The sequence below is a fragment of the Haliotis rufescens genome, unplaced genomic scaffold (assembly GCF_023055435.1).
Source record: "Haliotis rufescens isolate VD_foot unplaced genomic scaffold, xgHalRufe1.0.p SCAF_3, whole genome shotgun sequence".
Lineage (NCBI taxonomy): Eukaryota > Metazoa > Mollusca > Gastropoda > Lepetellida > Haliotidae > Haliotis > Haliotis rufescens.
Genome location: NW_025964001.1, coordinates 60,595,393 through 60,623,105, shown reverse-complemented (window position 1 = coordinate 60,623,105; position 27,713 = coordinate 60,595,393). Strand labels below are relative to the sequence as shown.

General features: G+C 40.9%; 3 protein-coding genes across 3 annotated transcripts; 2 read left to right on the top strand and 1 right to left on the bottom strand.

Annotated features, from left to right (window-relative positions):
- Window positions 1-2,736: 2,736 nt before the first annotated feature.
- LOC125384411 lies at window positions 2,737-5,535 on the top strand. The gene has a single exon (XM_048403470.1). The coding sequence runs from the start codon at window positions 2,737-2,739 to the stop codon at window positions 5,533-5,535; it is 2,799 nt and encodes a 932-aa protein (XP_048259427.1).
- A 971-nt stretch (window positions 5,536-6,506) lies between these two features.
- Window positions 6,507-14,647, bottom strand: LOC124132323. Its single transcript, XM_048403469.1, has 4 exons — window positions 14,103-14,647; window positions 8,730-8,794; window positions 6,650-6,788; window positions 6,507-6,539 (listed from the first exon to the last, which is right to left on the bottom strand). The coding sequence occupies exons 1-4, from the start codon at window positions 14,247-14,249 to the stop codon at window positions 6,507-6,509; spliced, it is 384 nt and encodes a 127-aa protein (XP_048259426.1). The 5' UTR covers window positions 14,250-14,647.
- Window positions 14,648-17,508: 2,861 nt separating this feature from the next.
- LOC125384441 (low-density lipoprotein receptor-related protein 4-like) lies at window positions 17,509-26,272 on the top strand. Its single transcript, XM_048403647.1, has 6 exons — window positions 17,509-17,645; window positions 20,246-20,488; window positions 21,439-21,601; window positions 23,941-24,068; window positions 24,671-24,833; window positions 26,042-26,272. Exons 1-6 carry the CDS (start codon window positions 17,579-17,581, stop codon window positions 26,142-26,144), a joined length of 867 nt encoding a protein of 288 aa, XP_048259604.1. The 5' UTR covers window positions 17,509-17,578; the 3' UTR covers window positions 26,145-26,272.
- Window positions 26,273-27,713: the final 1,441 nt, after the last annotated feature.

The following is a 27,713-nucleotide window of genomic DNA, read 5'->3' as shown; positions in this document are numbered from 1 at the left end:
TAGGTGTCAAAGGGGTGGGGTAAGTTTTCCACTGACCAGTGTATTACAAGGGACAACTATTTACTTAATTAGTGAGAGGACACGTGACCTCTCTTTGTCCTCGATATCTCCTTTAACATCGATGCATTCGTAATTGAATCCGGCTGTCGTGTCAGCATAATATTGTTTGATCGTTATCGTACATACATGACGTTTAATGACAGGTAGTTAACTGCTATATTAACTGGTGAGTGCGCCTTTCGAAAGTACATTTCTACGATACGATCATGGCCCAGGAACAAATAACCGAGTACCTGAAGACTTTGACTTCTGATAACCTAGACAAAGTTCTCGCCTTCTTAGAACATCTCCGCGAGGAAGAAGAGGATCAACTATCGGTCACTGTTGAAGATCAGTTCGAAAATGACGATGATGACTCGATCTTAGTAGAACACTTAGAGAATGTAGAACGAGAAATGTCTACGCAAGCTGATCTTGAGGTATGTTTGAATTGTTTTCTTAAATACTAGTGTGTAGCTAATGTATTTTATAGACACATTTATTATGTAAAAAAACAAACACCAAACGTGTGTAATTGTACCGTTAGTAATGTATGGAATTATTACCGCGATTTTAGAAAGCATCTGAAACAGACACTGATTCGTGGAGCGATGGCGTCACTGATTTGGAGCTATTGGCGGGACTATTGGAAGCCGAAAGGGTCAACGAGGAAGATGATGATGACGTCATAATTGTGAATGTTGAAAACGTTCCCGCTGAACAGAGTCAGGATTTTGAATCGGATTTCGGGGTATGTTGTTTTTTGGTTGTTGTTTTTCTGAGCTTGTCAAAGCGTGCAGCTACTTACCGTTCAAATTGTTTAACGAGTATGAAAACCTTGCACATACTATAAAATAGCCTGAATTATATTTTCTATTGTAGGAAGAGGTTTCGTGGTACGGCAACTGGGACAACGAAATATTTACCGTTTCCTATGACACCCAGGATGATAGCGATCATAATACGGATGCGGATGTATGTTTAAACCGAGTATAAAAATAGTGTTTTATAACGTATTCGACTCTATGTAAACTATTTTCTATAAATATATTCGTATACGATGTACGTGTACTGAGGTGTATTCTGGTATAAATCTTTATTTACTATTTCCTATATTTTCGTTCAAGGAACTGATCAATTGCGATACATCGGAAGACATGTCTTGTGATGTGGGAAACCTCATGATTTCCACGAGCGAGGAAGAATCAGAGGTCAGTACTGGTGAATTTTACTGACGATTAAAAAAAATGTAATAAAACATTTGTACTGAATTCCACGTTTTACTTATGTTCACATGCTACTTTGAGTATAACTATTTCTCGACAATATATTTCTTCGATGTAGACGAGTTATAATATTTATTATTTATGGCCGATTCAAGTTATTTAATATTGCATCAATTATCATTCTTTGTAGGGTGAAGATACTGATAGTACTCAAGACGTTGAACAGTTGGGGGGTGAAGTTGAACCGTACGAACTCGAGATATTCGAACGACAGAGGGTTCGAAGATTCAGACTCAATGTCAACAACTACCGCTTGCGATTTAATCGTGAGTGGTTAAATGTTCAGAGACCCGAGAATTTACCAGTCGTCTTGAGAAGGATGTTTGACCGTATACTGGAGGATCTACGTCATCAGGTAGATGGTCAAGATAATGACAGAGTAGGGTTAGCTATTCGTCATCCAGCTTTGGACGCTCCAATGAGGATAGGTTTCCGCCGCCATATAGAGCTAAGAGGAGAAGACATTATGAACCTGATTGAAAAGTTTCATCAAAGTAATGTCGATCTCGCGGTAGATGATACTATGACCATCGAATTTTTACACGTCGAGGATCCAAATCGTGTTGGCGAAGGAAGAGGTCATAGATCTAAGAAAGCTCCAATAAGTATAGAATGTTTTAAAGAAATGAAGAGGTCTATTTTAAAGATAAGGAACAATGATGATCTCTGTTTTGCTAGGGCCCTTGTGACAGCCATACACTACTGTTCAAAACCCGAACCGTTGGACAGAAAACATCCCGATTATGTCGCCTGGCGTAAAAAGCTCAGATCCCTGACAGAAATTCGTAAGAAAGGTGACAGGCAAAGAGATGAAGCGATAAACCTAATGCAGAATGCTGGGATTGTCGTGGGTCCGTGTCTAGGTCGGGAAACATGGGAAGCATTAGGCAGACACCTGGCTCCTACTTATCAGCTAAAGATATATTCAGCAGATATTTTCAACAAGCTGATGTACAAAACCCCCGTTGTAGATGCTGAAAACATCCTACATCTGTTTCATAATGACAATCATTATGACGTGATCACTACCATGACAGGATTCACTGGATATAATGGATACTGCGAAGTTTGCGATATTGGCTACAGTACAGTCAACAATCATAAATGTACCCGCGACTTCCACTGTTATCAGTGTAAACGGCCTGGTTTTTGCGGGGCTAAGATCGACATGGGTGTGAGCTGTTTGACCTGTAATCGATGGTTCGTCAATGTCCGATGCTATCAACGTCATTTGACACGAGCCATGGATGGAGCGTCTACCTGTGATGTGTTTCATCGCTGCAAGCAATGTCTGGAGGAATTTAAAACGTCGATTGATCACGTTTGTTCGGAAAACAGAGACTGTAAGATTTGCAAGCAGCCCTTGTCTCTGGACCATCGATGTTATATACAGCCAATACAGGATCAGGAAATGACGCAGCAGCTGCTCCAAGGGATGCCGGGAGCGTCTCGAGATTGTAGGAAACGCGATATACCCCAGGAAAGGGCCAAACGTCGATTCATATTTTACGATTTCGAGACCGCTCAAGACACCGGCAAACACGTACCCAATTTATGCGTGACACACTTAGGGTGTGGGGGATGTATTGGAAACAAGTCTGACAACTTGTGCGATACCTGTCCATGGCGAGCTGAAGGAGAGGGACCTAGCCGAGTCAAGGTATTTAAAGGTGCATCCTCGCTGAACGATATGGGCGACTGGTTGCTCAGGGTTGCCGACGGTGGAACGAAGAAAAAGGGAAAGAAAAGAAAGAGGCAGTCAGACGGTGACTCTGAGGATGGTACGGATGAAGGGGTCGATGATGATGAGGAAGAGGCCATTATAGCCATAGCCCACAATTATAGGGGATATGACGGACACCTTCTGCTACAGTATCTTCATAAGAAGATAGTGAAACCTCCTGAGATACTTATGCGTGGTCAGCAAATACTGCAAATGAAGGTTGGTCGAGTGACTTTTAAAGATTCACTAAATTTCCTCTCCATGCCTCTTAAAAACTTCCCGAAGACCTTTGGATTGTCGGAGCTGCAGAAGGGCTACTTTCCTCATTTCTTCAATACTGCTGCCAATGAAGATTACGTCGGACCCTATCCCCCAGTTGAGAGTTATGGCGCTGACAGCATGTCTATCACGGATAGAGAAGCTTTCATGAAATGGTACGATGGCAAGATAGCCCAAAATGCTGTATTTGACATGGGGGAAGAAATTTTGGCCTACTGTCTGAGTGATGTCGATATTTTGAGGAGAGGATGTGCTGCCTTCCGACAACTCTTTATCGATCAAAACCGGGTTGATCCCTTTAAAGATGCGATAACCCTCCCCATGGCCTGTATGCTGGTTTACAGACAGAATTATCTTCCTGAAAATACGATCGCCATTATCCCACCTCTGGGTTACAGACCTCATGTTCGCTATTCTATTCAGTCACTACAGTGGTTGGCGTGGTTAATGAATGTTGATGCAACTTTGGACATACAACATTCCCGAAATGGTGGTGAAATGAGATTTCACTGTTCCAATGGAAAAACCTACAGCGTAGATGGCTTCGACAAGAAGACAAAAACGGTGTACGAATACTTGGGATGTTTCTGGCACGGCTGTGCTAGATGTTATAAAACCAGTAGAAGTAAGCCTCATCCCACCCTGGGAATCTCTATGGCCGAGACTTTACATCAAACCCACTTCAGACTGGCTTTACTAAGAAACCATCCTGAGGTCAACGCTGTAGTGACTATATGGGAATGCGGTTTTCAAGGGCAGACAAAAGAGAACCCTGAATTAGGCAATTTTCTCAAGGGTTTTGAATATCTACCCATGCCTTTGAACCCCCGCGATGCTTTTTTTGGAGGGCGTACTAACGCTACCAAATTATTTCATGAGGCTGGGGAAGATGAAAAAATCATGTATGTGGATGTGTGTTCACTTTACCCATACATCAACAAATACGGTAGATACCCAGTGGGTCATCCAAAGATAGTAGATAAGCCGGACGTGTCGAGACTGTTTGATTTACATGGTCTAGTCATGTGTCGCATACTCCCACCAAAGCGGTTATACCATCCCCTGCTTCCCTACAGAACCTGTGGCAAACTTATGTTCCCCTTATGTAGGACATGTGCTGACTCTCAACAGCAGGAGACTTGTTCCCACACCGATGAGGAGAGAGCCTGGGTTGGGACTTACGCCACGGTAGAAGTTCAGGAAGCTGTGAGGGAATGCGACTATGAAGTTCTACACATATTCGAGGCTTGGCATTTTGAGGAATTTGCACAGTATGACAAGGACAGCAGGCAAGGGGGATTATTCACTGACTATGTCAACAATTTCTTCAAGTTGAAGCAAGAAGCCAGTGCACCTCCCGAACAGTGTGAAAACCTTCAAGAGTATGTCCAGACCATATTCGACAAAGAAGGCGTGAGACTTAACGAGGCAAACGTAGTGAAAAACCCTGGACTCAGAATGTTGGGCAAGGCTTGTCTCAATAATTTCTGGGGTAAACTAGCTCAACAGGAATCGGTTACTAAATCAGAATATTTGTCCGATCCAATGACGTTTTTTCATATGCTATTGGATGAAAGCTTACGGGTACAGAGCGTACTGGTGATCAATGATAACCTATTGTTCGTCTCTTATGAACCCGAGAACGATTATCTCACACCGCACTCGGCTTCCAATGTTGTCATCGCCGCCTGGGTGACTGCTCAAGCTAGACTAAAGCTTTACAGCTACATAAAACCATTGGACCGGCGCGTGCTCTATTTCGATACAGACAGCGTGATCTACATACACCGTGCAGAAGAATGGAATCCACCGCTGGGCGATTCTCTAGGAGAACTTACAGACGAATTGGATGGGAATTCCATTAAAACATTCGTATCGGCCGGTCCGAAGAATTATAGCTATTTGCTAGCCAAACCCAGGAAGGACGGTACACAAACTACCTGTAAAGTGAGAGGCTTCACTTTGAATTATCAAGCCAGTAAGAAATTAAACATGGAGACCATGAAAGAGTTGATTATTAACAATGGTGAAGATACAATAACCATTGATTATCCTTCTCAGATAATCCGGGGAGGCCTGCGAAAAAATAATGAAATCGTGTCTAAACACGTGTCGAAGAAATACAGACGTGTTTATACAAAACGTAGACTGCTTTCAAATACAGAGGGAATACAGGCAGAAACGCTACCTTATGGCTGGGTTGAATAGATTGTTTTTAGTTTTTAACTGTCATTTGATATGTGTATATATTATTATTATTACTATATTTCATGTGAAAAATATGTATCTGTAGTCATCAGCATGTTTGTACATTATACGTGTTGCACTTTGAATACACTGTATTATTTGAGGCTTGATTAATATTTGTATTACAGTTTTGACAACTACTGTACGTCATCGTTGTGTATACCATGTAACAATTGTGAAGTTTGTTTCATAACTATATGTGTATGTATGTATGTATGTATGTATGTATTTAATTCGATTATTGTTGCCTAATTGTTGTAAAGCATTTTATAATAAGAGTTTGAATTGTTTTATGGTATTGATTCTGTACATATTTTCATAAATAAATAATTATTGTTACCATATGAAAATAGCATATGTTTTTTTTATTTACTTGACACGACGAGTAGTGGGGGAAGTAATATCGTTATTACGGGTGCTACCAATGATTGGTAATGTCTGATTGGACTACGCTTACCGTCAGTCACGTGGTTGTCTGGAGTAGATTAGCGATTGGTTTAGACTAGTCACGTGATTTAGCGTGTGGTCAACACCCTTGGATATTAATATCTGATTGGTCCACGCTTACCGACAGTCACGTGGTTGTATTGAATACATTAGCGATTGGTTTAGACTAGTCACGTGATTTAGAGTGTTGTCAACACTGTGAGAAGACCATTGGACTCGAGAATGTTGGAGAGAGGAGACGTGTAAATGCTGAGCCCCACTTCAAACCACAGGGCAGAAAAATTAAACACAATTGTTTTATTTTAGTATGCACTAAGTCTAGAATAGCATTCACTAGGTTTAATTAATAATAAGATACATAACAGCGCTGAAATCATAATGGGATGGGACCCTGGGTGGAGGGTGGAGGGGTGGGACCCCTGGGTGGGGGAGGGGGCCCTGCGGGTAGAAATCAGCCAATGAGAGGACAGAAATATATGACGTCATTACTCTGAGTTGGGAGGTGGGGGAGGGGGACCCTGCGGGTAGAATCAGCCAATGGGAGGGCTGCAATATATGACGGGCAGAAATGAGCCAATGGGAGGGCTGCAATTAAAAAACGGGCATAAGTGCACTGTATACTACTCACGCCATCTTTACTGCGCAGAATGAGCGAACTCTCTGGCTGCGCCGGTCTCCCAGGGGTGATGCTAAGCCGGAAGTGACGTAATATCATAGCTATCACGAGCTTGACTTGCAGCATGGCGAAGGACTTCCCCACACATCGCCTGGAAAAATATTGTAAAAATATTAATAACAGTAATAAACTAACCTGGTATAAAAACACATCAGCCTGGGAGCTTATAAATTCATTATACCGCTACAAGTTTATGGTGCATGCGTGGCCCAGTCGTCTAAGGCGCCGCAATTCGCTGTGTGCAAAGTTACGTCCCTTGGGTACGCCAGAAACCTATGATCGTGGGTTCGAATCCCGGTTCGCCCCGATTATGTTTCTGCTCGTGGGCTTCACCAATGTGGTAAACTTCGGGTTTTCCTCCAAGATTAAGCTGACACGGCGTGACATTACTTGAATACTATTCAAGCTGTGTTAAACCCAGCTCACTCACACACCACTACTGTGTTTACATATGCTAGGACCCGTGAAACGGGTTAGAATTGGTCCCCAGCATTTTGACAAAGTCCCAAACTACCAAAAGGCACCAGTTCACCACTAGACGTATCAATGTGCCAAGTTTGGTTAAGATATCTCTCATGGTTTGTTAGTTCTGCTCCGGAAACGAAACGTGACGGACCCCATTCCTGTATCCCCTTCCACTTCGTGACTTAGGTAGATGTAAATACGAAATAACAAAACAACTGGAAAAGTACTAGTCTGAATTTGCTAGTTTGATCTCAGTGCTCAATACAAAATGTACTTTACAGGAGGTAATTCGTAGGCACTTTCAACATTCAAAAATAAAACTAAGTACAAATTGACATGCCAGAAACAGGTATAGGCATAATGCAAATTAGCCTGGAAAAAAAGTTATCAAAACAACAATAAAAATAACAGCTATGTTTATGTACATAATAATAATGATATGTAAGTTGTTGTTTGAGAAGGGAATATGTTACTTTTATGTGCTGATATTTTGACGATGATTCACTATCCCACAATGCCACTCACAAACCACTGACAAATCACATGCACGTGGGTTTCAAGCACCTGTTTTCACATGTCGTCAAGGTGTCATAGGTCATGGGCATTCACCTTGATCTACTAACACCTGGTTATGCTCAGATTCACAATAGTCTGTTTTGTTCTTATTTTTACACACTTTTACGTGTAAAAAGACATAAAAACCTTGGAAACGCTGTATTTGTGACATAGTTGTTTGAATATTTATATATTTTGTATATAAACTGCATTTATTTAAAATCTGAGATCGAAAAAACAGGGTTTTTTCATTTCCGTGAGTACTTTATTACCTGGGTCCCATCGAAAAGGTCAGGAAGAAGTCTGATGCCCCCATGTCCTCGTTTCAAACACCTGAAATAAGAATTTCACCTGCGGTTTAACAACTATCATCTGCGTACAGTGAAACCTCATTAATCCGGACGGTTCTGTTCTTAGTGAAATCGTCCGGATTAACATATGTTCGGATTAACGAAACACTGGTAATGACCTTGGAATATCTGCAGACGTTCCGAACGGTAACACTGTGGATAGCCGTGTATCCAGATTAACGAGGTTTCACTGATTAGATCAAAGTGTATAATGATACTGCCTATGGTTTTTTGACACTGTGAAAACATTATTGTCTGGAGAAGAAGCGTAAGCAATTCACATGAGGCATTAATAACTTATTAACATGATTGACGGGGGCACGGGTGTCCCAGTCGTCTGAAGCGCCGCGTTTCGCTGTGCAGAGTTGCGTCCCTTGGGCACCCAAGAAATCTATGATTGTGGGTTCGAATCCCGGTTCACCCCCGATTATGTTTCTAGGTTAGTCAGCACCATACCCGTGCTCGTGGGTTTCACCGAATTGGTAAGAGTGGTAGACCTGCATCACTTCGGGCTTTCCTCCCACATTAAGCTGACACGCCGCGATATAACTGGAATACTGTTAAAAGCCGCGTTAAACCCAACTCACACTCACACACCTATGAATATGAATGGAGACAGTAAAAGCAATAAAGAAAGACGAGGATTTCGATATAGGGTATACCTCGGGTTCCCGCCACACATCCGGGTTTCTATGAAGAGCAAACAGCGACACAGTAACCCTGATCCCTACAAGGACAAAAAATACATTCCATAAAGGTCAACAGGTCAAAGGTTGTCTATCAATGTTATATGGAATTATATTATCGCGGTAGTTAATTTATAATGGATCATAATGGCGCCTGCATTACTAACCTATTAAATATGGCATACGGAAAACGTTTCTTTTTCTTTGTTCAACTTTAATGACACATCAAATAGGATTGATCGGTGCAGATTTTCTTTACCGAGTTCGGTCAAAAAAACCCCTGTCCTTAGCGACTCAAGGGCGGACAACTCTATTATCGCGGTATCACTATTTTCTGGTGTGATACGTGTGAATTGTGTGGTTTACGTCACTTCCTGTTTTGGATTATGATGCATAATCAGTATTCATACGACCTAGGTTATGTCAAGGGACTTCGTTTAAACAAGCGGATTCTTTTTTAACCAATTTCGAATGTAGGTAAAATGTCATTCTTGAAGAAGAGAGGGCACGGGTGGCCCGGTCGTATAAGGCGCTAGGATTCGCTGTGCAGGGTTGCTTCCCTTGGACACGCCAGAAACCTATGATTGTGGGTTCGAATCCCGGTTCGCCCCGATTATGTTTCTAGGTTTGTCAGCACCGTACCCGTGCTCGTGGGTTTCACCGAAGTGGTAAACGTATGAGACCTGCATTACTTCGGGCTTTCCTCCCACATTAAGCTGACACGCCACGATATAACTGGAATACTGTTAAAAGCGGCGTTAAACCCAACTCACTCACTCAACGGTGAATTATACCCAATCATGTGTTTTTTATACATATAATTACGTTTGTCTCAGTTTTCGAGTGAAGTACGAGTTTGCCTGGAGAAAGACACATTACATTTCTGTGTCTTTCACCTTCCAATACATTTCCGGTTTCGCTATAAATCCTGCAAAGAACAGGCAGGTTCCTAGGCAGAGGGGCAGTCGGGTAGCTTAATGGTTAAAGCGTCCGCTCTTCGCGCCAAATACCCGGGTTCGATTCCCGACATGGGTACATTGTGTGAAGCCCTTTTTTGGTGTCCCCTGCCGTGATATTGCTGGAATATTGCTAAAAGCGGCGTAAAACCATACTCACTCACTCCTAGGCACTCCTATTTGAATTTAAAGTTTAGAAAAATAAAATCTCTAGATTTAGCCTCTAGGGTTCATTTTAAGTGCAGTTAAACATCAGACGTTCTTTAACAGGCTTCTTGTTGCGCATATAAACATAATCTCCTGTACACATTTTATCATTACATTAATAAAAATGTAAAATAAAACTTTTAATTATCAACATATTTTAAGTTAACTTTAGACTGTAGACCAGTTCTCTTGCTGTGCAGCGAGTGTCATGAAATAATCGCGTATTTATCTTAGATAAGTGCACTGTACGTTAGGCCCTTGCACAAATCAGTCCTTGTCACAACCCAACTATTCCCAAGCACTTGATTGGCTTATAATAAATTATGTACAGCCAGCCTTCTAGAAACTGTCAGCTCACGAAACTGCTCGAATGAGGTAGTCCCGGAGCTCTCTATACCCGGAGGCCGCGCTGATGTAGGGGCTGGCGGGAGCATGCCACTAAATGAAAACCTAGCTACATTCTAGCTATTTGGCGCCGCTGACAATCATCAGGAATAAATATATACTGCTAACATAACACAAACGGCTGCGTGAGTTGCAATTTAACATCGCATCGGCAACCAATTAGCGTAGTGGTAGTAGTAAAGATCCGGGATAGAATAGAAAAGTAGTAGTAGTAGTAGTAGTAGTAGTAGTAGTAGTAGTAGTAGTAGCAGTGGCAGTAATAATGATAAAATTAATTATACATTTATTTGTCTGATGATCCTCTTGTGAAGCAAATCAAGACTCATGATTAAAACAAGGCATTCCACAGTTTTCTAAAACGAGCCATGGATGTGGGACATAATCTCAATGTTGGTGTTGATTTTGTTGATGGTTCTGTATTGTTTGACGGTACAGAAATGAGTGTCAACCAAGCGAAGTGCCATATCTAATCGGGGTTCGATCACCGGCCGCGCCATACCAAAAGACGTTTAAAGATGGTACTTATTGTAACCTGTCTGGCGCTCGGTATAAATGGGCTAAAACAAGGACTCGTCTGCTCGGAGTCAGTATACTGTGTCTGAGTGGGGTATTCATGTTAAACTGCGGCATGGTGGGCATACACACACACACACACACACACACACACACACACACACACACACACACACACACACACACACACACACACACACACACACACACACAAACATACACACAGACACACACACACACAAACATACACACACACACACACACACCCACGCATGCATGCACGTCGCTATATAAGAGCAATAATCTTGGACGAGACGTTAAACCCCACTTCACCTCACCCATCTTGAGTGAGGTGTTCAAATGGAAAATCAAATACTAGAAGTATCACTTGGAGACCTATATTACTGCTTTTAGCTATTTTTTTGTTGGGTTCAATGTAAAATTCCCACTTCTGAATGTACACCTTGTTCGGTGGCACTGTACCACCACGACTTTGATCATTGCTCATGATACTGATAACTCGATTGTCTGGTCCAGACTCGATTGTCTTCATGCCGCTGTCGTATGGCAGGAGTATTGGTTGGTGAGGCGTCAAGTTGGTTTGGTTGGTTGGTTTGTTGTTTAACGCCACCCTCAGCAATATTCAAGCTGTGTGACGGCGGTCTGTAAATAATCGTGTCTGGACCCGACAATCCAGTGATTAATATCATGAGCATCGATCCACGCATTTGGGATCGATCACATGTATCAACCAAGTCAGCGAGCCTGACCACTCGATCCCGATAGTCGCCTCTTACGACAAACATAGTCGCCTTTTACGACAAGCATGGGTCGCTGAAGACCTATTCTACCCCGGATCTTCACGGGTAACAAACAGTTACTTTTTCATGAAGATTGTGTGAGTGGTGGTAGCCATCGGTAGAGCAGGACACGGTTACCCTTTTCGCAAACACCTGGTGCCATCAATGATTTTCACATTCGTGACCAACTCGTGTTGTTCCGGGACAAGCCGAATAGCGACTCGTGCCCATTTCATGGCCATTTTTGCGACCGGGTTCCGTCTCAGCGCAAACGGGCATACCTGAAACAATTGTCAACTCATTGCCTAATGGTTCACATATATATCCCCATATATTATATATATTTCAGATGCAAGTTAAAGTATATCTGGACATGCGGAATTATACAGTATGATTGAACACATTTAACTGTCTTGGGTATATGTTAGATGCAAGACATATGTAAAATCAAAAATTATTTCTGAGGGATTCTTTGACGAAGAACTTGAAATCATACGCGCATTCTGATTGGTTTGTCGTATTTTCGCACATAACATTTGGTTTGCGAGAGTACTATTCTATCTTGTCCAAACTGTCTTCAAAATCTTCAATCTTTTCTTGACAACTTCCGGAATCTGTGTAAGATGGCGCTCTGATGGGGATAATTTATCTTCCATAGTGTCAGTAAGAGTATTCATATCCATTCGTAGAATATGTTGCTGATTTTCCCTTCATTCCAGGGCCCACTTGCACAAAGCGATCTTAGCGTTATGGCTGTTTTAAGCTTATGTTAAAGTATGGTAGTGACGATCATCTAATTGCTAAGATCGCTTTGTGCAAGTGGGCCCTGATCCTTTTGAATCTCACTCATAGACAAACTCAACTTTCGTGTATCGGAATATATATCTCTAATTTCTCTCGACAAGTCAGTCTTCATTAAGTAAGAGGTGACTAACGGGATTGGGTGGTCAGGCTCGCTGACTTGATTGATGCATGTCTGGTTAAGGATTCCATTATTTACAGACCGCGGTCATATATTGCAGCAAACAAACTAATAACAAGTAACAATAGCGCGGCGTTAAACATAAAACAAAACAACAACAAACACTCTTCATTAAACGAAGAGCACGTATAATGTCATCTTCCCAAGGACCAGGGTTAGTTTCTCCGCCGCCAGATAGTAACAGACGCATGATAAACCACAGCATTCAAATTCTCAATAGTATACAGTAACATGAATGTAGCCATGAGCCAAAGAACATGTGTATGAGCTGCAACTGGCAACATGGCGGATCTATCGGGTGCAATGCGGGTTCACGTGAGAACGTCCCGATTCTCGACTTCCACAACTCCGTTGAAATACCCATTATTCCGCAAAGCACACAAAACAGCGCTAGGGCAAGCCTGGTAGTGTAAGCCGCTTCTGGTTATGTATCATTTAGATATTTCAGTTGATCGCTCTGCACACGACGACTGTCCATGCAGGCGAGCATACATTATTTTGTATGAAAAGAGGGGTAACTTCAACTTTAAATGGTCAAATGTCCCTTTATATCGAACACTATTCCAGCAGCTCCAGCCTTTGGCGTTTACATTTCACACATTTTAAGGTACAATCAAATATGCTCTTTCTATGTTTTAAAAGAAGTCATACGACTCTTGCTCAGAAGTTTTTTCAAGATTATTGCATTTAAGACCTCAGTTAAGCTTTCAAAACGTGTTATGGTAGACACGTGAAGGACAATTCCACATTTGACGTGAAACAAATGATGTCCGATGCAATTCCCTATTTTGACGTTACCATAGGTAGCCGGGTTTTCTCAGGTGAACAATTGCCTTGCCTTTACGTGTGTTTATGACTAGTTTTTGAAGTAATTTAATCAGATTCAGCTAAGCAGATATTCTGAATTCTACCATGACATAGAAGAATGCTTTATTCTGACTGGTTAAAAAGAGGTTTCCTTTTTTGCTACGGAAACCCCTTTTAAATACAATAAGCCTTTTCACACCAAAAACGTGCGCATGAATACATCGATAGCCTACATATCAATTCATAAAAAAACGGCTGCCAATTGATCACCACCAGGAATTGTAAAATGTATCGATATTTCCTCTATTACATGCTTGGTCTCTAATACAAGCCAGGTCTCTAATACATGCCAAGTCAATGGCTCTCGCGAAATAAATAGACGGCCAAACATCTAATAGAGGAAATACGGTAGTTTGATATCGGATGTTTTTAGCGACGCTATATTGTTCTAGGCCGTAATCCTGACTGCTTCGGTGATGAGATTACAAGACTCTACGAAGGCATATCTTTTGCATACAAATGACATGTTTATGAAACTGTCAGGGACATAATGGAAGCCAAAAGACTCGGAATAGGTAATTTCGATCGTCATTGAAACAACCGACAATGAAAATAAAATATAACATTATAAAAGTGTGTTGGAAGAATTTTCATTTATGACAACATGTTGTGTACAAACCTTTTTGTGTTTGATATCCATTGCCATTTGCGTCAACCACCACCGTAAGGATTTGGCAGGAGGGGATTTGAGAATCGTCCCCTCGAATGGCCACGAAAACAATATCCCGACATCACTGAAGTCACAGCTTGTCAAACTTGATGACATTCATTTCAGAACACACACAATTAAGAAAATCATACACAAACCACTATTCCCGGGCCACAACTGTCTCATTGCTTTTACAAGCATGCTTTGAATCCGTGAAATCTTGAAATTGACAGGTCAAATCATGCAGATACCTCGTGTCAATATAGCTGGCTCTTCTTCAGGCTACAAAGCGGCTGTTTAGTCATACTCAACGTTTATCTCCTAAATGTCATATGTTATTTGGTCACTATATAAAGGCTTAGTCTTGGAGATGGAAAGCTGCATCCGCGGATCGCACACTGAGTGAACAGTCAGTGGTAGAATTACCTACCCTTACACTAGTGACCTCCTTTTTGACAACGTTGAGACTCTATCATGGCCATATACGCATTCAATTATGTAGGAACAATATTTATTCTTCATCAATGAAATTACGAACATTGGAAACATCACATGGAAGGGTGTAAGCCAGATCGATGATGCACTATATAATATTATAATTTTTACTTATATTACCAACTTTATTGTGGAAGGCCTTTACCCAGTCAGACACCCATGATATACTCACTGGGAGGAGTTGTCCCCTTGGCAATCTCCAATGTCAGTCAGCTGATGCTGAAATATACAAACTCACGAACTCCAGTGCAGATATCACTCACTAGGGTAGTAGAGTGAGTGAATGAGTGGTTTTACATCGCTTTTGGCAATATTCCAGCAATATTACGGCGGGGGACACCAGAAATGCGCTTCGCACATTGTAGACATGTGGGGAATCGAACTCGGGCCTTGGGCGATCCGAGCGGTTTAACCACTAGGCTACCCGACCGCCCCAGTAGTTTCTTGGTTTGTTGTTTTTGTTTTTTATGTGTTTGATATTGACCACTGCCATCATATTATTTATTGCCATCGAATATTGTACTACCACTCTATTGTGTAGTACCGTTGTAATTGGTGTGCGGTAATTTGTATTGATGTGTGTGTATGTTTATTGTTTAACATCCTACTCAGCAATATTCCAGCTATATGACGTCGGTCTGAAAAATATTCCAGTCTGGACCAGACAATCCAGTGAGCAGCAATCCACGAAATTTGGTTACGATGACATGCATCAAACAAGTCAGCGAGTCTGACCACCCGATCCCGTTAGTCACCTCTTATGACAAGCATAGTCGCCTTTTACAGCAAGCATGGATCTTCAGTAGTAAAACGAATGAATTTCAAGGTGCTGTTGATGTTCATGATGTAAACTCTAAATTCTTATTGATATGGTTAAAACATGTAGTTACAAATATTGCTCAAAATGTTCATGATTTATTGCTACTGCTGCTAAGTTACCATTTGGTGTCATACAACAGCTTACCAACACGTGAACCATAGCAACAATGTAATATCAGCAGGGGATAGTATCAGCAGGCTAAAACTGTTTTCTATAGAAATAGAACTTAGGAAATATACAGCGATTACTTATTACAAGTGAATCTTACATAAGATGTTTTCTGAAACAAATATCATCCACGTAGATGGTCGGTCTGTAAATTATCGAGTCTGGGCAAGACAATCCAGTGATGGACATCATGAGCTTCGATCCGTGCAATTTGGATCGATGACATGCATCAACCGAGCCTGACCACCCTATCCCGTTAGTCACCTCTTACGACAGGCATAGTTGCCTTTTACGGCAAGCATGGGTTGCTGAAGACCTATTCTACCCCGGATCAGGGGCTGATCCTGATGTGTTTTATGTATTCTTAGGTACACTGTTATACGTGTACATGTATTTTAATACGAACGCCGCAGCATGAGCTTTCTAATGAAAAATGAAATATAAAAATAATACCTCTAATGATTTGAAAAAGAATTCTGTAGGTTTATCATCATATATCGTGACAGAACATACGCTTCACACTACACCCGGTCGGTTGCGCAAGACGTTTTTGTGAAATAGGTTACCAACCTTTTCCAACCTTTACAAAACACTGTTCACAAATATTGTGTCATGAACTGGTGGCTTGTTAGGATATAATGGAGGCTGAAGTGAAGTCAACGCCCGACAGTAATCAGCAGAGGAAAGTATCATTAGGCTAAAACTGTTTTCCATAGAAATGTGACGTGATGTTGTTTATTCCGTAATGAGGCCACCGGCCCATTATACAAGTATACACACACTCACAGATGCTAAGATGTTTGCCTTATGATGTACAATAGTGGACAGTAATACTACTTAGGATAATCAATGACAACGTTAAAATAACTATTGCGTTTCTTAAGTGCTGAGAAAATGTTCCCTAGACTGTTAAGTACAGGCGGATTCGAGCTTGAGAACAGCATCTTAAGTTTTTGATGGTTTTGATGGTCACAATAATACTTTGGTAAAATGCTGTCTCTTAAACCTGCATAGAATGGACATTGGAGGCAGAAATGGTATTCTGATTCTACTATTAAAACTATGCAAAATGGACAAAATCTTAAATTTCTGTTAATATTGTACTGTCGACCTATTTCTATCATTGAAGTATGACTAGAACATCTAAATTTAGCTAAAGCTTTAAGATAGGTCATATTGTGAATACAAAAAATATAATCTTCCTAACCATACTCTATTTTAACATGTCTGCAAAATTCTAACTTTGGAGAAGATGTAATATTGTCATTCCATATCTGAACATCAATATCACGACGGTAACACATAAATTACAACTGGTGCTTTTTAACTCGCTTTCCTTACAAAGTAGACACAATTTTTCGGATTAATTATGGACAATTTTACGGTATAAGGATAAAAATCAAGAAGTTGTTATCCATAAAAGTTTGTCTAATGCCTATCAAACAATTCGCTTTCCTCACACTAGTGAGTGACTGAGTTGGGTTTAACGCCGCTTTTAACACTATTCCAGTTATATCACGGCGTGTCAGCTTAATGTGGGAGGAAAGCCCGAAGTTATGCAGGTCTCAGACGTTCACCACTTCGGTGAAACCCACGAGCACGGGTATGGTGCTGACACACCTAGAAACATAATCGGGGCGAACCGGGATTCGAACCTACAATCATAGGTTTCTGGCGTGCCAAGCGAATCGCGGCGCCTTAGACGACTGGGCCACCCGTGCATCCCCCCCCCCCCCCCGCCCCCTTACGATAGTATATAAATCAGTACATAAAGGGGACTCGTTTATAAATCTATACGACCTATAAGCTGTAACCTAATTTTTGACCTTTAACACCATATGACATGACGCCCATTTGTGATTAGGTTCAATTTCCATTAAGTCCACGGGCGTGGGAGGCTGGTCCGATATAAATCAGAGCGGGTGAGAGTGGAATTGTGGAGTTGCCACGTCCAGCAAACATAATGACGTCGTGTGTCCTCGTGGTCGTCGCCGTCCTGGTGCTCGGAGGAGTGAAGGGTCAGGGGGAAGGTCTGTATCACAGCACACTATTGCATTTGGTTCTTTCTTTGAACCCGTATTTTAAACAGACACTCTGTAACAAGGAAACATTATTGAACATGGGTGTTATAGCATTACACCGTGATGATTTCTGATTGCATTTAGTTGAGTGTTGTTTTTGTACAATAATCATCAAAGTAAACTTTTCTTTCGATCATATCCTAATAATCTCCCATTATGTATTCTTAACAAACTGATAACAGCACATGTATGCATCCGTCTGAAACACATTTTTTAATGTATTTATTTATAACATTTTTATTGTTCTCAGAGTTGTAGAGTAAAACAGTATTCCGTCAAAAACATATTTCGGATTGCATAGAATGACACAATACACTTTTAAAAAAAATTAAAGGTTTGGAAACAAATATTTCAAACCTAAAAGGTTGCAACACACAATCAGACTCAAACACAGCATGTATCAAAAGAGAGCTAAGAATCAAATGCTGAGAATAAAAGTCATCATGTTTTTGTTAAAGTTATTTTCGTCATCCTTTTTTTTTTATAGCAATACATGTCTTGATTGAATCCTTTTTTTAAAGAAGTAGTTTTAAAAGTGTATCTATTTTCGGTTTGATTCCTTTAATTCCACATACATGAATATGCTTTTTTCCCAACAAAAATATATGATTGATTCAAGTATTGGAGTAGTCAGAACAAAAAGAAAAGACATTTTGTGAATGAATTTTATGTGAAAGATAATTATTAAGCCAAAGTTCGAGATCATTCCAAAATTGTTTAGTTTCATCACATTCCCAAATGATATGTCTGATGTCCTCATTGACAGCACTACAAAAGCTACGAGATTTCATTGTTAATATTGTTCCTTCATTGTGTAGAAATCTGTATTGAAAATCTGAAAGTTTTGCATCCTTCTATAAACGGTAAATATATTTTTCCAATTGTACTCAACTTGATTGGCATTTATCACAAATTATAGGATTATATTCATTTGATATCAAATTAATATAAAATATTCTAGCGCCTTTTACAGGATTCATCAAATCACTTGAGCAACTGTTTATATACAAATTCTGTGAAAATATCTTTCTAGTTTTCTTGATTCTTGTTTTACATGAGTCTGATATTTTGAACATTAAATATCTATGAGGAAGGGAAACATCTATAGACTAATACTGTACCTTTTCATTGCATATATCTTTAATTGAGTAAATTCCATTATTAGCCCCTTGCTTTATGTAGAATGTTGCTTGTTTAAAGTTGTGATCAAGCCTCAATGGTTGGGACAAAATTTCTTCTATATTATCAACATTAATGAAAATTGCTTTACAAAATTTGTTCCAAGCTTTCAATACATCTTTCCAGAAGGGGTTTTAACAAAAGATGGCTTGTCAACATTAGCACCCAAGGAGAGTAAATCTTTAATTGGGATACTACTAGGATTACCATATGGTTTTTTTTACAATACAGTCTGAGCGTAGATAGTTTTAGTGCGTCAATAAAGGCCCTTATGTTAATCATGTGTAATCCACCTTCCTCATATTTTCCAGTCAAAGTAGTCCCTTTGATTTTGTTTTTTTTCATTGCTCCAGATAAAAAAAAATATTTTGTCCAGTGATAAGACAAAGTCCCCAGGAGGGTTTGGTAGTGTCTAAAATATGTGAACTAGTTTTTACAATGCTAAAAACATTATGACAGTAATTGTTCGATCATTCTATTCTATATTCATATATTCATATATTCATATATTCATATGTTCTATTTCATCATTGCTACCCGTTTTTGAGCCAATTTATATTGCTTTTGTCTTGTCTACATTAATTTTTAAGCCAAACATTTTGTAGAATGTATGAAGTGTTTCTATAGCTGCATATACGCTTTCATCTTTACCATTTAAACAAAATTCAGTATCATCAGCATACTGCTCAAGTTATTAGTATTTGGCATTTACAATAATTCCTTCAATTACATTATTATTTCTAATCATACGTCCAAGGAAAATATATGGCGACAATGGATCTCCATGTCGACAGCCTCTTTCATTTGTAAAAACATTCTGATAGATGTTCCTTTTGTATTATGCTTGATGAAGTATCGAAAGTTAGTATATTATCCACCTTATCATTTCTGGTCCAAATCCGTATTTTTGGAAAACATTTGAAAAGATTGTTTTGATACCGTATCAAATACCTTTTCAAGGTAGATCAATGCTCATGATATCAGTCACTGGATTGTCTGGTCCAGTCTCATTTATTTACAGACCGTCGTCATATAGCTGGAACACTGCCTAGTGCAGCGTTAAACAACAAACAATTATGATATCAGTCACTGGATTGTCTGATCCAGACTCGATTATTTACAGGCCGTCGTCATATAGCTTGAACATTGCTTAGTGCAGCGTTAAACAACAAACAAACAATCAAAATAGATACATACAAATTTAACATTGACGCTGACGTTCCTTTATTTGTTAATCTGTTGACCATCCTATGTTATAAATCAGTCGAGTTACACTTGGTGGATGAGGAAATACATACAGTTGTTAAACATCAATGATACGTAAGACGCAGTGTCTGTCGGCCACGCTACACTCCTATATCTCGCTTCAGCCCCTCGGACCCGCATGGTTGTGTTGGACAAAGGGTCGAAGAATGTCTTCCGTGTCGACGTTGGCCTGAATCTGTCTGATCACCACATTGAAACATTCAACATACCCTCCCTTGGCAGCATCTCTGATATGGACTACGACTTCGTGGACGATCGGATTTACGTCCTCAGTTATTTAGGGGACTGCATGTCAATCTTTGTCAATGGTACCGACAGAAGAATGATTCGATACCAAGGCGATCGCCGTATGTGTTTCTGTAGTTTTGTTTCACCACTATGATTAACTGAAACTAGGGATACGTTAAAGACGTCTAGTAGATGTATATGTTTTTGTATGTACTGACAGGTAAGCCAAACCTAATACAAATTAAAATATGTTTGAAATGTTACAAAACCATGCACACCACCCACATCCACCCAATATATATACTAAGTATTAGTGTACATTGGAAAGTTTCTGTAAAATTGCGACTTTTTAATACTGAGCAGGTTACAAATTACAAGCATGCTTATAGCACTCAAACTTTGGCGAATCTCACTTCGGCGACAATACAGAGTACTTCCATTATATTAGTAAAGGTAAATCACGCTCACTACATGCCTGTATAGACGGCACATGTTCAAATGTCCATGTAAAGCTTTGTATTGAATCAATACATTCTTATATATTGTTTGAGGTTTTAGTATGCTTGTATTCACAATCCCAATGTATCATACTGGTAATGCATGGTGGTATGCAATGGCTTCCGGAGATCGTGGCCTCTGGTGGGAAGCTAGTTTGAGCCTTACAGGTCACGATTTTACGGAAGCCGTTAAAGGCCATTTGTTTTTGTTTTGTTTTTTTTCTTGAAATTTCAAGATGCTGAGTTGAAATTTCAAGATGCATACTTAGATGAAATTTCACGATAATAAGTTGAAACTTTGAGATGTTAAGTTGAATTATTATATACGTGTTTATTATCTTGAAATTTTGAGATACTAAGTTGAAATTCCAAGAAACATAAGTTGCAATTCCAAGACATATTGGAATAATATATAAGAGTTGAAATTAAAAAATATATTTACTTGTTATCTTTCAATTTCTACATAGCATCTTGAAATTTCAAGAAAAAAATAAATTAACAACTGGCCCTAAAAGGCTTCCATACAATTTCTAAAGAACATATTCTTATTTATTTAAACTGATAATCCACAGCCGAGAAACTGGCCATTGAGCCGAATGAGAAGGTCATCTTTTTTGGCACCTCCTCATTTGGGCGTCAGAAGATCCTTTCTATGGGAATAGACGGCAGTGGGAAGACAGTTTTAGCCCAGAGGGCAAAAGATCCGATGCGCATGGCTGTCGACTTTCAAAACAGGTGGGTAGATAACGGAAACCTTGTGTAGTGCCGTGTTTCTCTCATCGCTGCAGTTTTCAATAATAATAGGGGCACGGGTGGCCCAGTCGTCTAAGGCGCCGCGATTCGCTGTGCAGAGTTGCGTCCCTTGGGCACGCCAGAAACCTATGATTGTGGGTTCGAATCCCGGTTCGCCCCGATTATGTTCGTGCTCGTGGGTTTCACCGAAGTGATAAACGTCTGAGACCTGCATTACTTCGGGCTATCCTCCCGCATTAAGCTGACACGCTGCGATATAACTGGAATACTGTTAAAAGCGGCGCTAAACCCAACTCACTCACTCACTCATTCAACAATAATAGATACCAATGCTGGTTATGAAATGGCTAGTTGTAGTTCCTAGAAATAGCAAACAATTCTCTATAATTTATCCACTATTGTTTAAACATATCCGAATTGAATAAAAAAGTGCATGCTTAATATTATAATGACAAGTTCAAACGTCAACGGTTTGAAATGGCAACAAAGACAGCCCCATAACGTTAACATTGAAATATCATCCTTCATTAATATCGAGGACGTATTGACAAATATGAAACATATAACTGGACTAAAATTTGTCTCAATATGTACCATAGAATTTGACATAGATTATTGTATTACTTTGATGCAATATAAAACAGTTAAATTTAATGAACTCTTTACTTATAAGAAAGAGAAGTTATGGATGTCAACATATTATGAGGAACACAACGTTGCGGAGTATATGCGTGTAACTCCTTCATCAGACGAATGTTCCTCATAATAAAGAAGTTGACATCAATTAATTCTCTTCCTCGTGTGTATCACTTCTAAATGCTTTTCAAAGTCTTTACTTATAGACGTAAAATTCTGAATGTGTATTGTTTATCTTCACTGTTTTGTATCCAAAAGCTAAACGTAAATAAATTTTAAATTCCCATACCTTTTACGAGAATAAAAAGAGTTATACATCCATCAACACCTTGTTGATGCCCACTAAAATCGAAAAAATAAAATTCACACAAATTTATGGAAACTGAATTGGACGTAAATACGACCGAAACTTTAATCTAGTTTAGAGAGAATATGTCAGGATATGCAAAACAAGGCAGACAGATAAAAATTGTTATGGAATTTCATTTGATTTGATAGAATAGAGAGAATATTGATTCATGAAAAAAGCACTTAAACCTTTGCCTATTGAAATGACACACACATACAATATACATCGCCGAAAGAAAATAGTAAGAACTGCTACCCACGAGTGATATAGTGAGTGTGTTGTACATTTGGCCTCCAAGAAACCCATTGACCATACACATGTTGCGTGTCCGTTTGGCTGTTTTAATGTACTTTTGACTCCATAATGTTGAAGTCATATATAGGACAACGCTTCGACGGCAGACTGTAATAAACATGACTCACTTGATTTTAAGAAGTATCCTAAATAACCATGGCTTGAGGACTGCCTCCGTGGTCTTGTGGTAGAGCGGGGTTCGATCCCCGGCCGTGTCATACCAAAAGACGTTAAAAGATGGTACTAATTGTTACCCTGTATTGCGCTCGGCATTAAGGGGCTAAAACAATGACCGGTCGGCTCGGAGACAGTATAGTGTGTCTGAGTGGGGTATTCATGTTAAACTGCGGCATGGTATCTCAGTGTGCTAGCACTATAAATCGGCATCAGTCCGGACTAGTACAAGCAGCCAAAAACACGTGTGTGCACAACCTTAAACTTATTACCCCCCCCCCCCCCCCCCCCCCCCACACACACACACACACCTAACCATGGCTTGATCCTGGCTGTTATATGCAAAACAGCGGCCACCAACAAGCCAGGTCCACCCAGGTGGTATCTTGGTTTCTTTCAAGACCCGAATGTGTTTGGTGTTTTCATGAATATGGAGTTGAAGTGTGAGTGCCACAGTGGAAGCAGTCATGTAGGTAATGTCCTTCTACACTCACTGTCAGCCAGGGTGAGAGCTTCTGGGAAAAGAACAGGGCAAAACTCGGTGTTGTGAGCCGACGTCAACTGTAGGTACAAGATGTCGCCTCCAGTTGCACAGCGGTGGGTGTCCCCTGCGTATAACATAACATGGTGAATATTTGTTGTAATGACGACATGCCCTTTCGACCTTTGTTGATGTTTTGAATTACGCAAAACAAGGAGATAGATATGTCTCCCTAAACTGGTCAGTTTGTGTGCATATATATGAAGAATTGAAAGATTTCAGCATGTTAACTCACTCAGATTGTGTTTCAGGTCGACTCATGACAGTTACTTTGTATCTGCCAGTGGTTATAACACGCTAACACAATGTTGTCTATGTTTCCCCCAGATACCTGTACTGGATGGAGTTCTGTTGGTGCTCCTGGATGTATAGAATGCGCTATGATGGGAGTGGGATACAAAGACTTCCACACAAGATACACCAGAAGATAAGCCCCCACTCCATTGACTTCTCCAGTAATGCTTTACAACCATCTCAACACTAACTTACTATCATGATTCTTTCATGTGCCACAATGACCATAACTTTCCAGAAACCTTCCGGATACCTTCCCACTTGGGATCCGGCCCGGATACCTTACGGAAACCTTCCAAAAAAATGTCAAAATTTGGGGGGTGCATTTTGTTCAATTAAGTGTGAAACTTATAAAAAATGTGTCTGAAAATTACCAAGAAAATTGAAGGGTGCTGAAGGTATCTGGAAGGTTTCCGGAAGGTATCCGGGCCGGATCCAAAGTGGGAAGGTATCCGGAAGGTTTCCGGAGAACGGAAACCTACACTTTTTGTGCGTGTTTCCTGTTTCTGAAGTACCCGGCCCAGTGGATAAATTAATATTGTCACGCTGTGAGACCGGGTTCGACTCTCTGGGTAAAATCTGACACGTTCAGGCTATTGCTACTATTAGTTTTATTCACTAACAAACATACTTCCCGAGAAGAAGATCCGAGAATAGGTCTTCAGCAACCCATGCTTGCCGTACATGGTGACTATGCCATTGATTCACTGATTGTATGTATGGCTTACTGTCTACTATATAAGACCTAACGTTCTGCTTGAAGCCCTCACCCTGTACAGTGACGGCCCCCGGGGTTTGTACAAGATGTCCCTCGACACAGGGGAGTCGCAGGTGATCCTCCCCGGGCGAATGGGCCACTCAGTGACTGACACTGTCTACGACCCGCGAACTGGCAGAATCTTCCTGACCAACGACAGATATTTTGAGTAAGTTGAATGCATCATATCATTATAAGAGGCGTTTTCTTTGTTGTTTAATACGATGTCAGGGTGGTAGAGTAAGTTCATTGCATCACAATCTCATTAAAATCAGACCTTAGTTCTCGCTACCGCTAAACAAAGATCTAAGACATCCCATTACGGGTCACGTCAGACCGACCTTGCGCGAACTTTGACCGACCAATGGAATGACCAATCAGAAGGCAGGTTTCTCGTGCTTTGCGGCACTAATTTCAAATTGGCGACTTCGCTTCGAAACATATTTTGACAAATTCCGATTAAAAATTTGAAACCTGAACAAAAAACATTCTGGAATGGCTAATCGATGGTCTAGATTGTAAGGATCCAGTCGTTAAACCCGTAACTATCGTTCGGAATACCCCATGTTAAAGATTTCGGGATTGCATGATTAGAAATCACATTCCGACTGTCACTTTCATAATCTGGTAAGCGACGCACTGATTTGTCGGATGAAAGGTCGGTCTGACGTGACCTCTAATGGGATGTCTTCAGATCTTTGTTCAGCGGTGGCGAGAACTAAGATCTGATTTTAATGAGATTGATTGCATCATAATATCGTAGTGGTTTTCAATCCTTATAACAAGTGACCGCCGAGTGGAAGGTCGGGGATTCAATCTCCGGCCACAGCTTACCAAAACACGTTAAAAAAACTTTTTGGTACCCTGCTCGACATAAAGGGGACAAATCAAGGACTGGTCGGCCCGGAGTGCATGCACGTTGCTATATAAGTGCAAATCTTGATCGCGACGTTGAAGCCCCTTTTTATAAAAGGTCTTCAGCAACCCATGCTTGCCCTAAAACGCGACTATGCTTGTCTGATGGGATCGGGTGGTCAGGCTCGCCGACTTGGTTTAATGCAGGTCATCGTATCCCAATTCGTGGATCGATGCTCATGATGTCCATTACTGGATTGTCTGGTCCAGACTCGATTATTTACAGACTGCCGTCACATATCTGGAATATTGCTGGGTGCGGCGTTAAACAACAAACATAAAGCCTATTTCACCTCACCTTATAACAAGGGATGTGCTAATAAAATGTAACAAAAATGCATATGAAACCCACTCAAATATTCTTATATCAATTTCTGAAACATTGTTAAATTCACGAGTACATGGAATCTTACAAATTGTGCCTATCTTTGTTCTCTACATGACCAATGTTCTGTGCTGCAGTACGGTCAGCGCCTACACCTCCAACGGAACACGCCTCGGCAAACTCGACTGGATGCCACTGACACGTGACCAGAAAAAGATTGTCCGCATCAACCCTCTGTGAGATGACGGGATGATAAACACACGCTCACGTTCAGTCGGGGCAGTGCTCAGAGCTGCACGATGGACCAACACTTTGTGAAGAACACAGACTGTGTTTGTAAAGTACTGGAATAAAATACGTCATACGTGTGTTGTGTTGTGTATTATATTCCGTTTGTCACCAACTACGAATGCAGAACGAGTGCAGTACGAGATGCACCTTGAGAAAGTCCCATGTCAAATATTCTTTCTCTCTGCATTAACCCGCCGTGATAATGCTGGAATATTGCTGAAAGCGGCGTAAAACCATTATCACTCATTAATACCTTATCTAGCGGTTAATGGAATTAAGGGACCGACCATTTGATATTCTTCTATTTAAATCTATGAGCCTTATTATTTTAAAGACAAACACCTTGTTACAATGTATTTTTGTGGTAGGCAATTATACTCCTAAAAAAAGAAACGCAAAGCCAGATGTGTGTGAGGTAGGACAATACATTTATACGAGGAACCGTACCAGGTATTGAGCCAAAATGTTGTGGAGAGAACACTTGGTGATTGTAGTCATCTCGGTTATCGGTACATAGGAAAAGTCCAAAGCGAAGGTCAGCTACGACCAATAACGCATATGTCCCCCGTTGGAATCGACAGCGGCCTGACATCTGCGCATGGAAGAGACGAGTATGCGAATCAAATCCTGGGAATGGTAGCCGACTCAGCCTGCAACGTAAAAAACAACTGCTGCAACGTCTGAGGTTGTAGTTGACGTCGGCGTAGCCATCTATCCTTTTCATCCCACAGGTGCTCTATCGTGTTCAAATCCGGGGATCTGGAGGGCCAGGGGAGAACATCAACGGTGTTGTTGTGTAGACAGGCTCTTGTGATCCGTGCTGTATGCGGTCGAGCGTTGTCCTGCTGGAATACACAGTTGCCGTTGGCTGCAATTGGGTGGACGGGTGGTAGGAGAATTTCATTGATGTATCGTTGAGCTGTAAGATTGCCTTGGACATGGACCTAAACGCGACCCCCACCAAACCTGTCCACTTCCTGTTTTCGGCGTAACGTTCTCCCGACGTGTGTAGACCCGTGCCCTTCCATCCCCTCGACGGAGGAGAAATCTTGATTGATCGCTAAACCAGACATCTCTCCATGGCAGCTGAGGCAGTACCCTGTGTTGACGACATCAATGCAGTCGTTGTTGACGATGTTGTCGACTCAATGTGACGCGTCGAACTTGACGTCTTGCTCGTAGACCTTCTGCCCTTAAACGGTTTCGTACGATCTGGTCAGAGATTCTGCGCAGTCAGGGATGCGGTTGAGGTAGCTGTGGTCGTCCTTTCACGTAGGTGGCGCAGTCGGATGTAGCGATCTTGGGCGGGGGATGGTTACTCATGGTCGTCCCGAGCTTGGCCGATCACGTGTTGACCAATGTTGTTGAAACCGATCCCATTGCCTTGTGATGGTGCTGGGCGCTACATTGAAAACCCTGGCTACAGCTGATCGGGATTCCCCATGACGTTGCTTCTTTGCACTTTTGTTAATCTTGGCATGTTGTTGAACTGCCACTGTTCGATTAACGCAAATGCCA

Bases quoted from the DNA above. Each gene is read 5' to 3' on its own strand.
- LOC125384411 (XM_048403470.1), top strand. From the start codon at position 2,737: ATGACGCAGCAGCTGCTCCAAGGGATGCCGGGAGCGTCTCGAGATTGT.
- LOC124132323 (XM_048403469.1), bottom strand. From the start codon at position 14,249: ATGTCATCAAGTTTGACAAGCTGTGACTTCAGTGATGTCGGGATATTG. The intron at 8,795-14,102 runs GTTTGTACACAA...TTGTCCTTGTAG, and splicing joins TGGATATCAAACACAAAAAG to GGATCAGGGTTACTGTGTCG. The intron at 6,540-6,649 runs GTGAGTAGTATA...TTCTACCCGCAG, and splicing joins TTCTGCGCAGTAAAGATGGC to GGTCCCCCTCCCCCACCTCC.
- LOC125384441 (XM_048403647.1), top strand. From the start codon at position 17,579: ATGACGTCGTGTGTCCTCGTGGTCGTCGCCGTCCTGGTGCTCGGAGGA. The intron at 24,069-24,670 runs GTAATGCTTTAC...TTCTGCTTGAAG, and splicing joins CCACTCCATTGACTTCTCCA to CCCTCACCCTGTACAGTGAC. The intron at 24,834-26,041 runs GTAAGTTGAATG...TCTGTGCTGCAG, and splicing joins ACCAACGACAGATATTTTGA to TACGGTCAGCGCCTACACCT.